The sequence below is a fragment of the Mesoplodon densirostris genome, chromosome 1 (assembly GCF_025265405.1).
Source record: "Mesoplodon densirostris isolate mMesDen1 chromosome 1, mMesDen1 primary haplotype, whole genome shotgun sequence".
Taxonomy (NCBI): Eukaryota; Metazoa; Chordata; class Mammalia; order Artiodactyla; family Ziphiidae; genus Mesoplodon; species Mesoplodon densirostris.
The window spans coordinates 200,278,413-200,294,277 of record NC_082661.1 but is presented as its reverse complement, the minus strand read 5'-3'; the positions used below and the strand labels follow the sequence as shown (position 1 = coordinate 200,294,277).

The following is a 15,865-nucleotide window of genomic DNA, read 5'->3' as shown; positions in this document are numbered from 1 at the left end:
TGAAGCTCTACAGTAGGTTCAGTAAATTTCAGCTGCCTGGGGAACTGTTAGTGTTCCAAGTCACTTTGCAAAAGAGGCCCTTCAGCTGGGCAGTGCTAACGTTCAGCTCATTCCTCACTGGTGTTGTTAAGAAGACTATAAAGAGAATAATGAAATAGAACTTTGGGAGCCACAAATCCAGCACTCTTTCCCTGTAGTTTATGAATTCAAATAAGGTAAAATTGTCCAGCTCTGGCTGTTTTCTTGGAATAAAGAGTGGAAGGCACCCGGGTCCTAAGTGTGTTTTCAGGTCTTGCAGGGTGTGGGTAGGATGTTACACACAAGGCCACCTCAACGGCACAGGCTGGGTAGGTCTTTTTATATCATTGAAAAGACTCCCTAGACTCTGCACCACAGGCACCTTTGCATGTGCTGTTCCACACATGCTCCAGAGAGGTCTCTGCCCCAAACCACCTCCCTGTCTGCTAACTTATGACTCATCCTTCAGGGCTTACATCATAGTCATGGCTCGTGCCCAGCCTCACCTCTGTGAACCCTTATGTCCACAGTACATCATCTCATGTGGTAATTATTGTGAACTAGGTATCCCTGGGCACCTAGCACAGTGCTGGCCTGGCTTGTGGAGGCCTTCAATAAATACTCGCTAACGGTGATGCTGATGTAAGTGTAGGTATGTTCACTGGCCCATATCCTTAGGCACTTTCATTGTATTTTACCCAATACCTTTAATGTCCAATGTCTTCCTCAGTGTCCACATAGACAGAGTTGATACAAGACAGTTACAGGTGGTTCTTTAGACATTATTCCCAGATCACAGATGTAATTGTATTAACTCAGAATAGAAAGGATGCTTTGGGTTGCCTCTTCCTTGTCATCAGTCCCTGGCAGAATATCTGAGAAAAGATGAAATTAGAGTACTTGGGAAGGGGACACAATTATATCCTCTGCTGCTGTGCATGCTAGTGTTTCATTGCCGGCCTGTTTCCTGAGGTCAGAATCTTGTTATGTTCTCTAGAAGCTGTGGCACCCTTTCAATAGAAGTAATCTGAGGGCTGACAACTACTATTTATTGAGCACTTACTATACTCCAGGTACTGTGCTAATCATTTAACTTAATCATTTCTTGAAAAAGTTTAGTGAGGAAGAGGTACTATTATTATCCTTATTTGATAGAAAGGCAAATTTAGGCTTACAAACATTATGTAACTTTTCTTAAGTTTGTGCATCTAACAAATGGCAGAGTTGGGATTTTGATCCAGGTCCCTGAATCCAAAAGTTCATGCGTATTCTTTTCTAGGATGTTACTCTAAGCAGAACACAGATCTGCAATGTAAGGAACACTGGGGTTTGTGGTTGGCTTCCCAGTCTTTAATCCTCTCCTGAATCTCCAAGGGGAGATAATTATATATCAGTGATTTAAACTATCCTACCTGGGAATAACCTACTTTTTTTTAAAAGGAGCCCTCCTCAGCTTGTGAATAAATAGGAACAACATTATTTAAATTCCACTTGGAGTTTTTCATCAGTTCATAATAAAGTTACATGTAAAATCTACATTTCAGTTGGCTTCATGTCCTAGGCACTTCTATTTTAAATGTTCTCTAAAGGATACCCAGCCATATAGTTTGATGAGTAAAACCAATACTATAGACTCAAGCAAAGATTTGGAAGCAAATCTTTTCTCCTGAGCTCATAATTTAAGAATCATTGTAATTGCCTAAAGAGTTTTAAAGAAGTGTATACAGGATGTGGCAAATGAACCCTTGATACTACCTACTTATTTCCAACTTATTCTTATGTCAATTTGCAGTTGATTATTTTCTAGGCTTTCAGGAGAATTAATATAAGAACAAGTAGAAACCCAGATGGACAAGCTGTTCATAGTATCCACTGATTGGAGATTATCATCACTGAGATTTATAGCTAAAATTAATCACAATATCCCTCATAAATCAAAGGCCAAATTTATTGCTAACTCTCCATGTTGGCACTCTGTGGCATAATAATGCTGGAGGTGGAGAGATTTAAGATCAATGAGATATTATTCTCATGCCTTAAGAAGCTCCATTTATCAATACAGCTATCAATGGAGCTAAGTGGCAGGCACTGAGATAAGCACAGTACATATCACCTTTAAGTATTACAACATCCTTGCTTTGTAGGAGTTATCTCCACTTTACAGATGAAAAAAACTGAGGTTCAGAGAGGTTAAGTGACTTATTGCCTTGCATCTTGCCTAAGGCGTGTTGAGATGCATATCTTAGTCTGTCTGGCTCTCAGTTTCCTGCAATTATCGTTCATTCCCCCTTGATGCTTCTTAACTTGGTGAAGAAAATAATCAGACATGGGAAAGGCTAAAAGAGATATATCCAAATTGTGAGCACAAAAGGTAACTCACTCTGCATTGAGATCCTAGGAAGCGTCATAGAGGAGCTAACATTTTATTTGGCAAAAAATAAAAAATAAAAAAAAATGGTAGGACTGTGCTAGATAGAAGGAAGACAGTCAAGATGGGCACAACAATAGGAGGTAGAAAGTTCCAGAGGCATGAAATAGCATGGCAGGTGTGGGGGGAAGTGGTAGGAGGTGAGAATGAAACTCAGGTTAGAGTCGTATACACTGTGTGAAGGGCATTTGAATGTTATTAGCAAGGCTACGATACGATCAGAAGAGTGACTTAGAAAGGGCAGTCTGCAAATGAAAGTAGAGGAGAGATATTGGAACACAAGTGGCTGGGTGCGATGCTTTCTTTGAGAGATGGGGAGAAACTGATCAAAGAGAGGAGATGAAAAAGATGAGGATGGGTGGACTAAACAGTACTTCGTGAGTGAATTTGAAAGTGAAGAAGAGGGCAGAGTAGAGAAAAATCAGAGTTAACATTTATGGAGTCCATCCTGTATACCAGGTGCCGTTCTCGGCCTAATACAAGCTACCTCATTGAAACCACATAACAAGTCTGTGAGAGCAGTACTTTTATTATTCCCATTCTACAGATGTAAGAAAGGATGCATCAAAAATTCAGCAACAGCTGGCAAATTGGAGAAAATGTGAACACAGGCAGTTTGACTGCATAGCCTTTGATTTTTACTATTGTATCTTACAGCTCCCTGGATGAGTCTGAGGTTTTTGTCAACTAAGACAGGGACTGGGAAAAGATGAAAAGGTAGAGAGAGCTATTGAGATCATTTTTACACATTTTGAGCTTGAATTTCCTTTAGGATATCCAGGTGGGAGTATCTTGTTAAAGAATTGGAAAGAGAGAGAAAAGGGAACTAAAGATAAAGAAGGTATTGCTACATAGACAGTGGTTGATACCAAAGGACCACGTAAGCTTGCTCTGTGTAAGGATATAAACAAAAGCAGCACAGTTACAAGAATGAACTCTGTAAGTCTACTGTCCCCTTGAAAATAAATACAAACATAGAACCTTCAAACAACATGAATCCCATAAACTCAAGTAGTATTTATTTCCAATTTTACCTTTTGTGACTTTTTGTTCTAGCGTGAGAAAGATTTATTTCAATCATTGCCTCATCAAACTGTGAATTGTTCTCAGTCTCTGGCAGATTATCTGAGAAAAGATGAAATTAGAAGCCTTGGGATTCTCCGGAAAGTTATCATTACTGATGTTCACAAATTTATCAAAACTGGACCTTTAAAGATTCACATTTTAAATTTATTGTGAATAAATGTTTTTGACAGGGGAGAATACTGTACAAATTAGAAGCAAAATAGTTAGTTTCTTCCAATCTTGTCTCCTCCTCCTTCTGGTCCCCTTCCCCTGCATCAGCTCCCACTTGCTGCAAACTGCCTTTACCCTCTGTTGTGCAGAAAGAATCCTAGACGACAACAGAGCAGCAGGCCTGAGTGAAAGCAGAATATATGGCACACACTCTAGCAGTTTAACTGAGAGAGACACGGTAATACTATTTCACTGTTTGCGTTGTGGGTGGGGAAGTGAGGGGTGCGGGGTTGGAATAGAGGACATGTGCTCAATGTAGGCACTGGTTAGCCAGCATTGTTCTTCAACTTCCCAATGGCAGGAAGAATCTCCCTCATAACCATCCAGTAGAAGGACAGAGTAATTCAAGGCATGACTGCTTAAATGCTCTTTTAAAAAATAACCATACTTCTCATCTAAGGTGCATCCTGCATAGGGGACATACATCTGTGGAATGGGCAAGGCAGACCAGGGGGCTTGAGAAGGGGACTTTTTTACTGGTCCAAAATCTCCTGTGTCAAAACATCTCACCAAGAAAATTGAGCAGTGTCAAGGGCAGAATTTACAGAGTAATTCAAAGGTTCCTGGTGATTCTACCGTATTTTATAAAATTATTTACATTTCTCTTTTTGGTCATGGCAAAGTCCATTGGCACAAACAGCACAGCCACAAAGTATTCTTTTTGATTTTAATAACTCATCTTATATATATTTATATATATTTATATATCTGCTTATTTTCATTTCCTCAGCAAAAGGGGAAATAAAAATATTGATCTATAAAATAAGCTGATGATAACACAATGCCAAAAATAGCTTAAGTGCAAGGGGTGAAGCTTGAAAGCAAGCTAAACTGCAATGACATACTGATTTAACATTTTAAATACAAGACTTGCAATAAAATAATTATTGAGATATGTTTTTCATTTTTAGTTTACTTTTTAAAAACTACTCTATATACACATATCCAGTTGTAACACTTGACAGTAGCATTATGGGGCATGATACAACTTTGGTACACACTGCAGATATGGATGGGCAATGTCTGTAAATGATATGTCTTCCCCAGTTAGAGCTCTGTACAGCCAGGTGACCAGCCACCTGATCCTATATAATATTCCCACGAGAACCCCCAGAGTCTTCCCCAGAGCCACTGGAGACAGTGGGAGAAATCAGCCTCACTGGATCCATATTGTGTTTCCTCTCTCGGTTCTCCTGGGTTCCACTGTCAGCTCCCCAAATGTGGAAAAAAACTGCTCCATTTCTTTCTGAAGCATGTCATTTCTCTTCTCTGCATCTTCTTTTGCTCGCTCGGCATTTCGCATTTTGATTTCTATCATTGTGAACTTTTTCCTTTCTTGATCCAGTTCATCGTGGAGGCTCATCATTTCTGTTTCCAAAGTCAAGTTTCGCTGTTCTAAGCTACAAAGGGTGGGGGAAGGAATAAAAGATAAAGCAATTTTATTAATTTGAAATGCAAAAGGGCTAAAAAATATTTCCTAAACTGTCTCTGCAATGTTTAGGAAATTGGATTGAGCCTTTCAAATCAATGAAGAAAGGTCCACAGATTAAAAGGTGTATATATATATTCTTTTTTAAATTAATTCCTAAGATGATTTACTATCATTTTGCTGAGACCCCAAAAACTCTCTTGGATGCACTTCATTGTCATTTGATAGCAAATTAATGAATTTCGGCAAAAAGAAGTCAGAGACCAATGTCATGGAGCACAGAATGGCAGAAGTAGGAGGCAACCTAAACCACAAACCTTCCTGAATCATTATGTAAATCTGGGTTTACTAAAAGAAAGCGGGGGGGAGTCTGATAAAGTTGGAGGAAAAACAGAACAATTATTTTTGCTTTCTATGAAAAAGAATGATGGTGAAAATGTCATTGTTAGAAAGATTAAGTCGACTGCTAAGAATCTACTTCTCTGGGACATATAGAGTCCCATCATATAAAAGTGGTATTAAGAGCAGTCACCTTATAGTAACAAGAGAGGATGCCTCATGTAATGAAATGTAATCTAGAGATTACATTTGTTGAATAAGTAATTCATCTGACATTCTGTGACAATGGAGTCCACCTAAGTAGCCTACTATCTAAAATTCTCACTGCCTTCCAAGTTAATATATCTTAAGATCTCTAGAGTTATATCTTTATAGGTTGATAGCTATATTCTTTTGGATAACTGTATAATTTTAGATAATTTCCTATAAACAGAGTTTTTCCAATAATCACTAAGTTCCAAAACATAATTTATTATTGCTGTTGTTCAAGGAGGAATAGTAAGCACTTGATTATTAGATGATGTGTCTCGGTAATGGCTGACATTTTAATTTCTTCTATTCTGAGCTAAAGTCCCAGGAGTATGTTTGAATTTGACATACTACTGAAATATGAAAGGCTAATGCACAGGTAGCTCTCAGAAATCTGATTATTTTAATAATTTTCAAATTAAAATCTCAATAATTTTTCTGTTTTGAAATAATGAGTCCCATATGTTGATATTTCATCCAGATAATCATAAGAACACTTAAAGATGAATCTGCTCTCCCTTTGTAAGAAACTAGAATCTTTTTTAAAAAGTCACATTCTATAATCAGTTTAGAAGGCCATTTTGACCACATGATCACAGTTTTTACATAAAAACCTGGTAGTGTGCTGGTTGTCACCCAGAATTATTTTACAATATATTCTCTTTTCTTTCTAAAGCTGTTTATCTTAGAACTAAAAAAGTTGGAAGAAACTCAAGCTTAAATACCAAGGAAGACACCCTTTAAAAAATATACTAATGCATTTGTACATAACAGGCACTCATATGAAACTTCCAGGAACCTAATAGACTGAGTTGAAAACAGAAGAAACCCCTTCCACTGTAAGCACAGATCAATGCTGGAAAAATATATAAGAAAAATATTTTTAAAATACATAGCAAGGTTAAAAGAAATAAAAGAGCATCTTCAGGTTATCAGAACCAAGGAAAAAACTCAAATTTAGAACAGTAAATGGAAGCACATGAGGGGTTGTTCCTGGATAGAAGCCCTGGAATCTGTGAGTAGGTTTCTATTTTTCTCATGGCGAGGAGGAGATCTCCAGTATAAGAGAGGCAGAAGGCTGAAAGTGATTCAACTGAGAGCTTGGAACATCAATTGTCTTTATGCCAAAGAGACTACAAAAACTCTACTCATGGGCTGAGTGAAGTGACAGAATTAATCAGAAGAGAAAATAAATAAATGAGAAAACAGCTCTGAGGAAAAATTACCCAGAATGCCTCACATAATGAAAAAAGATGAAAATGTACTATAAGAAAGAGAAGCTAACAGAGATGGAGAATGGATTAAGAAGGTCCAACATACTCTAATAAGGTTTGGAGAGACAGAAAATTGAGAAAATGGGGAGATGAAATAAACAAAAATGGTGATGGATAAAAATACTCCAGAATTGAAAAAATATGTCTTCAAATAATGAAACATAAAGTTTGAAAGTTAATGGAAGTATATAGCAGGGCATTATTAATCAAAATAAAAATTATATAGCAATATTAATATGAGAAAAATATTTTTGGGTAAAATGCATTATTACCATTACTTTATGATAAAATGATCAATTCATCAGGGAGGTATAAACAATTCTGAACTTTTATTCATCTAGTTGTATAGCCTCAAGTTATTCAATATAAAATATAACAAAATTATAGATAGATAAATCCACAAAAATTAGGAAATTTTAAGATAACTTTCTTAGAAATTATAGCTCTATCTGATGAAAATCAGAAGAAATGTAAAAGATTTGAACAGCTTGATTAACAGATTTGATCTATTGGTCATATATACAATCCCAAACCAATAATAAGTTAATAAATACTTCTTACAAGACCAAATAATTGATATCATACAAATGAATTTTTCTGACCACAATATGATAAAGGGAGAAGGTGAGGGGGTGGAATAACATCAAACTCACATGTTTAAAAACTAAAAATCATACATATCAATGATAGATAAAGTATGGTATGTATTTCTCTATCATCTGTCTATCTATCTAGGGATGTATGTATGTATGTGTGTATGTATGTATGTATCTATCACCTATCTGTATCATCTATCTATCTATCTATCATCTATCATCTATCTATCTATCTATCTATCATCTATCATCTATCCTTAATACTTGTAGGGTAGAGTTAAAAAGGAATCGAAAGACAAATGTATAATTCTAGACAGGAATGATCAAGAATTAACTAGAACAGTTACTTCTTATATTTCTGTGGCTTGGTCATGTGGCAGCTCCTCTGCCCTCCCTTTGCTTGTCACATGGGTAAAAATACTACAGTGAAAGAGGCCAATGAATGACATTCTGTTGGAACCTTCTATTATTTTATCAATGTCTCTAAAATGCACCATAGACTCAGAACATAAATGTATCACCAATGTTCTCATAAATGAACGTGTACATCTACAACCAATCAGAATAATGTATTCCTATCCTAAGGCAAGTCTCAGGTGTTACCTCTTGCTTCCCAGTGCTAAGTGCTAATTTAGCATCATGCCTTGGCAGCAATTCAGAGATTTGGTAGCCCGTGGTTCCAAACACTACATTCAGAATGAAGAGTAGCCTTATAAGATGATGACTCAATTTTTCTTCTTATTTAAACCTCCTGTCACTTAGCATTATATAGGAAAATTCAAACCAAGTTTCTGTTTCCAAGAAAGTAATTTTTTCAATCTAATATATAAGAAGTATTTTTTAAATATTTACTTTACCATAGCTCTTAAAAATACGTATCTTTTGGCTTGATAATTGATAAATGGATGGGAAACATTAAAATACATTAAGGTCAACTTTATATATAAAAAAGAAACCACATGGGGTTTGGAGCCATAGAAGCAGTTGAAGCAGGACAAGACTGAGGTTCACAAACTATGAGGACCCTAAACAGGAAGGGGTCTACCAAGGCACAGTCTGGGACTGAGACTGAGGCCACTAGAGGGGCTACATCAGGCTAAACTGAGCCTCAGGCCTTCTCTTGAGAGTGCAGTGTCCTTCCCTTATACTACACTGAAAGGAGAACATAAAAACAATCAGCTTTGTAATTCTGTGACCCTGGTAAAATCATGGGATGTGGTGATGTTCAGGTTTCCAGCACAAGGTTGTATTTGTGAATCCTGGGCTCCATTCTCTGTATTCCTGCCTTTCAAGATGATGGAGCATCTGGCAGTCAGGGGTACTGTCAACACAGGATACTCAGCCAATACCCCATGTCTTGCCCAGGTTGCTTTCCTGAAGTTGCTAAGCCATCGCTACCTTGGTCAACTTATGAGAAGATGTCAACTGCTATCAATTAGGTTTCAGCACAACTGCTTCCTTATAATTCATATTTTTTGCTCCCCACTTAGGCTACAATTTCCATTGTCCATATGAATACACTTCATGCCATCACTTTTCTCAGAAACCTCCCTGGATTCCAATCCCAGAGTAAAAGCCAAAGACTTAAGATGATCCTGAAGGCTCTAAGGTACCTCTCTGAGCTCCTCACTGATTCCAGCTCATGGCATTTCCACTCCTCCCGGGCATCTTCATTGCTGCCTCTTTTACCTCCTATAAGGCCCTACACTTAGAATTACTCCTCACCAACACTTCTTACCCCTCTTCCCTGCTTTAGTCTTCTACTTAGCACGAGACCTATTTTACTTATTTATCTGTCTCCTCCAGTGGAATGGAAGCATGCTCCAAGAGGGCTGAGTTTTTGTCTGTCTTATCCACTGCTGAATCCTCGGGGTCTGGGTCTGAGCTTGGGAGAGAACAGACACTCTCCCAGCATTCAGCAATGGAAAAAATGAACAATAAAGATCTGTTTACTTCTCCAACTTCTCTTTATCCTCATTTCATCCTCTTCCTGTGAGAACAGACTCCTTGTTCTGCATTCATCCCCTTTCACTCCTCTCCCCAGCCCTTGAACACAAATCCACACATTTATTAACAAGAGATAGTATTACTGAGCAACTGCTCTGTGCCAGGGACAATGTGCAATGATTTCTTACATGCTTTTGCAGTAGATACTGCTAGAATTTAAAATGTTCACATTAGGGAGCTGAGATTCACAGAGATAAAGTGAGCTTTCCCAAAGTCCCACAGCTTACAAATGGTGAAACTAGGACTTGAACCCAGGTCTCTGACTTTGGAGTCAGCATATTTACCCTCTTGGTGAGCCTGTCTCATATTAGGAGGCTATTGCACCCTCTCTGGTCAATTGGGGATCCAGAGTTTCCTCACCTCTTTATCCTGGACTCATACTCTATCTTCTGTTTGGTCATTTCCTGCTTCAGGCTGGACACTAAACTATGCAGTGCGCTGTGGTTGCTGGTCTGGCCAACAAAGGTCTCACTGTTGTCGCTGCTGCTGGTGGCACGACTACTTCGACCGCCCACACTCCTCCGGTCACTTTTGTTTTCATAGTCCCCAGGGTGGGAAAGGTCATCCTGCGGGGGCCCATCCAAAACGGGGTCCTCAAAGTTCCCACCGTAAAAGTCTTGTTCCGGGCAGGTGGTGGTGGAGGAGCGGCAGGAGTTGGAGTTCTCAGGGAGGGAGATTTCACAGGAGGAAGTGGACCAGGTGGCACTGTCGATGCTCTGCTTGTCATCAAGGCTCATCACAGAGAACTGTTGGTGGACGTTGTCATAGGTGGAGAGTCTGTTGTGCTGGCCCGACTCTCCAGCTTGCTCTTTCTGTTTGTTATCCCTCAGGGTCACGTAGCCATTGGGCAGCCAGCTCATGCTGCGACCATTCACGGGGTTCCCGAGGGTATCTGAGTTCAAAATGCCCATCCGCACCGTTCCATTCTGTACACTGTGGGTGCCCATTTTGGTACCAGACCCCTTCAGGGAAGAGGTCCTTCTGGCCTGTAAGCTCCCATTGGGAGTGGTTTGGGCTTTCTCAAGTCCTTCTGCATTACTGCTGCTGAAGGACCCATTGGTGACTATCCCACTGCCCTTATTGAAGGCGGGATTCTTTTTGACCATGAGAGGGGGGCTCCTAGAGACATCCAGCTTGTGAACGCTGTTCCTTGGGCTGTTGGTTTTGCTGCCTGATAGAGCTGTGGGGGATCCGTTATCCATGCTGCTTCTCTGGGGAGACTCAGACTTGTCCCAAGAGCACCGCCTTCCAGGACTGTCCTTGGTATTATTGTTCTCCTTGTTCTGTAACTGACCCACGGTGGCTTTCTTCTGAAGGTCGCTGTTGTTGTTGCTCACTCCATCCTGGGGCTTGCTTTGCAACTCTGCATCTTTGGGGAAGAGGCGATCGTGTTTGCTAATCATCATTGACATCAACTGTTGGACCACCACAGTGCCTGGAATTGCATAGAAAACAAAATAGTATGAGTGAAACAGTTTTATTTCTTATTTTGAATGTGACTCTTAAAGAAAGAGTTCAGGTGAACATTCAGCATTATTACTAGCAGTGCCAAACTATATTCTTAATGATGATAATAGCAATATTATCTATAGCAATATTAACTGCTAAAATTTCTTGAGCATTTAACATGAACTATACCAAGCACTTTACTTTTGTTAGTGTAGTTGGATTAAAAAAAATCTATGAATAGATACTGTTCTATCTAACTATCACTGTCTTATGAAAGTTAAGTAACTTAATCAGCATCCCAAGGCTATTAAGGAGAAAATGCAGGGCTTGAACCCAGAATTAATTAGTTCCAAAGACCAGCCTCTTCATTGTCACACATTTCTTGCATGTTTGACATTTAATTATGAAAAATCTTTCTTTGAGGAAGTCACTGTTATCTCTCATCTGACAATTGCCTCAAACTATCAAGACATTTGTAGTGGAATCTCAAAGTGGAACTCTATAAAATCTCTAGTGGATATATGATCTGTCTTTATAATATAGCAAGACAATGAAGTTCCATACAACTTTTGCTCAGCATTCAAAACCTTCAGGGCATTTTAAGTGACATTAGCCAAAATGGTGTAATAAAGACCTACAAGAATCCTCTCCTCCATAAAAGCAAATGATAAAAATATTCTGAATCATCATTTTCAGAACTTTGGAAATTAAATAAAGGCTTGTTGTAATCTGGAGAGTGTTTATTAAAAAAAAAAATCATTGAATCTCGGTAAAGAACAGCAAGCACTGTGGTATTTTAACTCATCCTTTTCCTATCCTCCTCTCTGCAGTGGCCTTGAAAACCAACTGCCCACAATCACAGTGGGAACAAGCAGTCTGACAGCCACTGGAATGGGAAAAGCAGGGTTGGAAATCCTTCAAAGTCCCATTCCCAAAGAATTGTCATTATTTTACTTGTTTGGTGGTTCCCTGGAAGACATCACTCAAGAGGCTTGTCTTCATTTTATCTAACTAAGAATTTGACCAGAGTAAGCAACACTTTTCTCAAGGCCATTTGTCAAAAACAATTAGGGGCTCTTTCATTTAAAATCATGTTTTGCCTGAAGCATGTGGACAACAGTTGAAGACAAACAATAGGCTAAACAAAAAGCTTAGAAGGAAAATCTGAGGAAAGAGATTTCCATAGGAGGTGTTGAAAAGCTCTGCTTTATTCCTGAGAATTTAGAAGATTACATGCATGCTTAGGGTTCTGTGCATGCCTAGGGCTATATGAATGCTCAGGAAAGAACTGAGAAGTCCCCAAGCTCTCACCTCTGACTGATCTTGAGGCTCCGCACAAAAAGGATCTGAATGCTAAAGCAGAGCCTGGCTGAGTGTTGAAAGTTTGCCCCAACATGCACACAGAGTGTCTTGGTAAAGACTTGGAGACTTATTAGCTATAGTTTTTTAATCTTTGTTCAATCTTTAGCTGACAACTAAGTAAGCCAAGCAGAGACTTCAGTGGCCAAGGATGACAAATAATATAAACTTTAGAGAATTAGTTCAGAAAACTCACTAAAAAACCAAACAACAAACAGCAACAACAACAAAGGGAGGGTAAGAATCTGATATCCAGATTTCCCATATTATTATATTATTTAAAAAATGTACAGTTTTCAAAAAAAATAATGCTACATGCAAAAAATAAACAAAGCATGGCCCATATACAAGGAAAAAAAAAAAAACAGACTCTGAGGAAACACAGACACTGTACTCACTGGTCAAAGACTTTAAATTTGCTATTTTAAATGTTTTCTAATAAATGAAGGAACCAAAGGAAAGTGAGAATAATGTTTCACCAAATATCAATAAAGAGCTTGAAAGTATAGGAAAGAATCAAATAGATATTCTGGAGTTGAACGGTACAATAACTGAAATGAAAAGAATCAGTAGAGGGGATCAACAGCAGACTTGAACAGGCAGAAGAAAGAATCAGCATACCTGAAGACAACTGTGGTTACCCAGTCTTAGGAACAGAAGGAAGAGAAATAAAGACAAATGAGCAGAGTCTCAGAGACCTGTGGGACACCATCAAGCATACCAGCATAGGCATAATGGTATCCCAGGAGGAGAGTAGAAAGTGCAGAAAGAACATTTGAAGAAATAGTTGCTGGAATTTGATGAAATTTGATGAAAAATATGAGTCTACACATTCAAGAAGCTCATCAAATTCCAAGCAAGCTAAATGCAAAAGGATCCAGACCTAGACCCATCATATCTTAAACCAAAGACAAAGAGAGAAGCTTGAGAACAGCAAGAGATAACCAACTCATGTATAATGGATTCTCAATAAGATTATCAGCTGATTTTTCATCATTCTCATTGCCAGAATTATATTATCCAGCAAACAAATGTTTCAAAAATGAGGGACAAATAAGACATTCCTAGCTAAACAAAAACTGAAAGAATTTGCCATTAGCAAATCTGCTCTACAAGAAATATCAACGCTTCAGGGCATTTTAAACAAAGAGACCTTCAAGAAAGAAAATAATTCTCTTACACAAATGAAAATGCTAAGGTTCTCATTTGATCCTCATATTTCTATTATTCACTATAAAGTATGATTAGAAATACCTTACAAGTTTCAGATAGTAAAAACAACTCAGACAACAGTGGATAGAAAGGCTAATCTATCATAAAAAGCAGTAATATTCTTTTTAAAAATTGGTGGATTTATCAGGTTTTATGGCATATTAGCTGAAATCTCAAAATATATTTTCACATATTCCTCACTGACTTACATGCTGGGCTGCTCCCACCCCTTAAAATAGGCCACAACCACTAACTAGGCTTCTAAATTAGTTTCACAACTTTAGGTGTCCCAACCCCTAAGAAATCTTTGTAAAAATTTTATTCATATACCCACAATGAAGCAGTGCAGGCTAATGAAAGCATTAATCATCTTTGCTTTGGCTGGAACTATATTATTGTAGTGTGTTAATTGTGTTTCTTTTATCATGTTGATAAAAGCTCCTAAGAGTAGTCTCTGATAAATAAATACAGGGAAACAAATTTTAGTTAGTAAAGGTAATATTATTTAAAATACTTAAATAAATTCGGTGAAGAAAATGATAAGTGCTTTTGACAATGAAGATATCTACTGAAATAGCTGCTAGTAGCTGTCAGAGAGTAGAAGCCTGACTTGGGATGAGGCCACTCATTAGCTTAAAGCAACACCTGGGCAAGATTTGGCTCTGAATATAATTCAAAGTCAAATTCTGAATAGGAAAATATGTGTTATATTCATCTATATCCTGCACACTTCTGTAATGATTCAAAACTTCTAACATATTTAGATTAGGAATCTGCAGTGTGTTAGGTCTCATGCTGGCCAGTGCTGCTCAAACATTAATGTTCATACAAAATTATCTGGAGATTCCGTTAAAATGTAAATACTGAGTGGGGCATGAGATTTTACATTTCTAACCAGCCCCCAGATGACACCAACAATAACAGAATAGTAACACTGGCAGAGCATAGAGGACCCACCACAGACAGACGTTCTGAATCAGAATTTCAGCAATATTCCCAGATGATTCCTGTGTGTGTTAGAGTTTGTGAAACTGTGTTAGGTGGAAATGTTTCACTTACATCTTCTAAATTTTCTCAGAAGGCTGTGAGATAGGACTTAACATTTTTCAGATGAGAAAATTGAGATTCAGAGAGGTTACAGTTCTGCCCAGGGTCACACAGATGATAAGTGACCAGGGTGAAATATGATACTTCATCTTCTCACTCCAAATCATGTACTTGTCCAACTATATTTCAGCTGTTGGATTTATTTAATTACTTATTTATTTATTTACTTATTTATTTATTATTGGAGTAAAATTGCTTTACAATGTTGTTAGTTCCTGCCGTACAATGAAGAGAATCAGCTATATGTATACCCTCCCTTTTAGACCTCCCCCCCACTCCCACCATTCCACCCATCTAGGTCATCACAGAGCACCAAACTGAGCTCCCTGTGCTATACAGCAGGTTCCCACTAGCTATTTATTTTATGTAGTGTATTTATCTCAAACCTAATTTCCCAATTCGTCCCACCCTCCCCTTCCCCCCTGTGTCCATATGTCCATTCTCTATGTCTGTGTCTCTATTCTTGCCCTACAAATAGGTTCATCTGTACCATTTTTCTAGATTCCACATATATGCATTAATATATGATTTTCGTTTTTCTCTTTCTGGCTTACTTCACTCTGTATGACAGACTTTAGGTCCATCCACAGCTCTCCAAATGACCCAATTTCGTTACTTTTTATGGCTGAGTAATATTCCATTGTTTATATGTACCACATTTTCTTTTTCCATTCATCTACTGTTGGATATTTAGGTTGTTTCCATGTCCTGGCTACTGTAAATAGTGCTGCAGTGAACACTGAGGTAAATGTGTCCTTTTGAATTATGGTTTTCTCACAGTATATACCCAGTAGTGGGATTGCTGGGTCACATGCTAGCTCTCTTTTTAGTTTTTTAAGGAACCTCCATACTGTTCTCCAAATTTGCTCTATCAATTTACATTCCCACCAACAGTGCAAAAGGGTTCCCTTTTCTCCACACCTTCTCCAGCATTTATTGTTTGTAGATTTTTGGATGATGGCCATTCTGACCAGTGTGAGGTGATACCTCATGGTAGTTTTTATTTGCTGCACTAATAATTATTTGCATCACTAATAATTAGTGATGTTGAGCAGCTTTTCATGTGCCTCTTGGCCATCTGTATGTCTTCTTTGATGAAATG

At 38.1% G+C, this 15,865-nt stretch overlaps 1 protein-coding gene across 10 annotated transcripts in view; it reads right to left on the bottom strand.

The window, feature by feature from the left end:
• Positions 1–3,654: 3,654 nt before the first annotated feature.
• ARHGAP24 (Rho GTPase activating protein 24) overlaps positions 3,655–15,865 on the bottom strand; it is a 492,969-nt gene continuing 480,758 nt past the window's right edge. For all 10 annotated transcript variants that reach the window (XM_060114213.1, XM_060114218.1, XM_060114272.1 and 7 more), the window contains 2 exons: positions 9,997–11,071; positions 3,655–5,142 (listed from right to left, as the gene is read on the bottom strand). In XM_060114213.1, the coding sequence (XP_059970196.1) occupies positions 4,899–5,142; positions 9,997–11,071 (1,319 nt within the window). In that variant the 3' untranslated portion in view covers positions 3,655–4,898. The remainder of the gene's footprint in view (positions 5,143–9,996; positions 11,072–15,865) is intronic.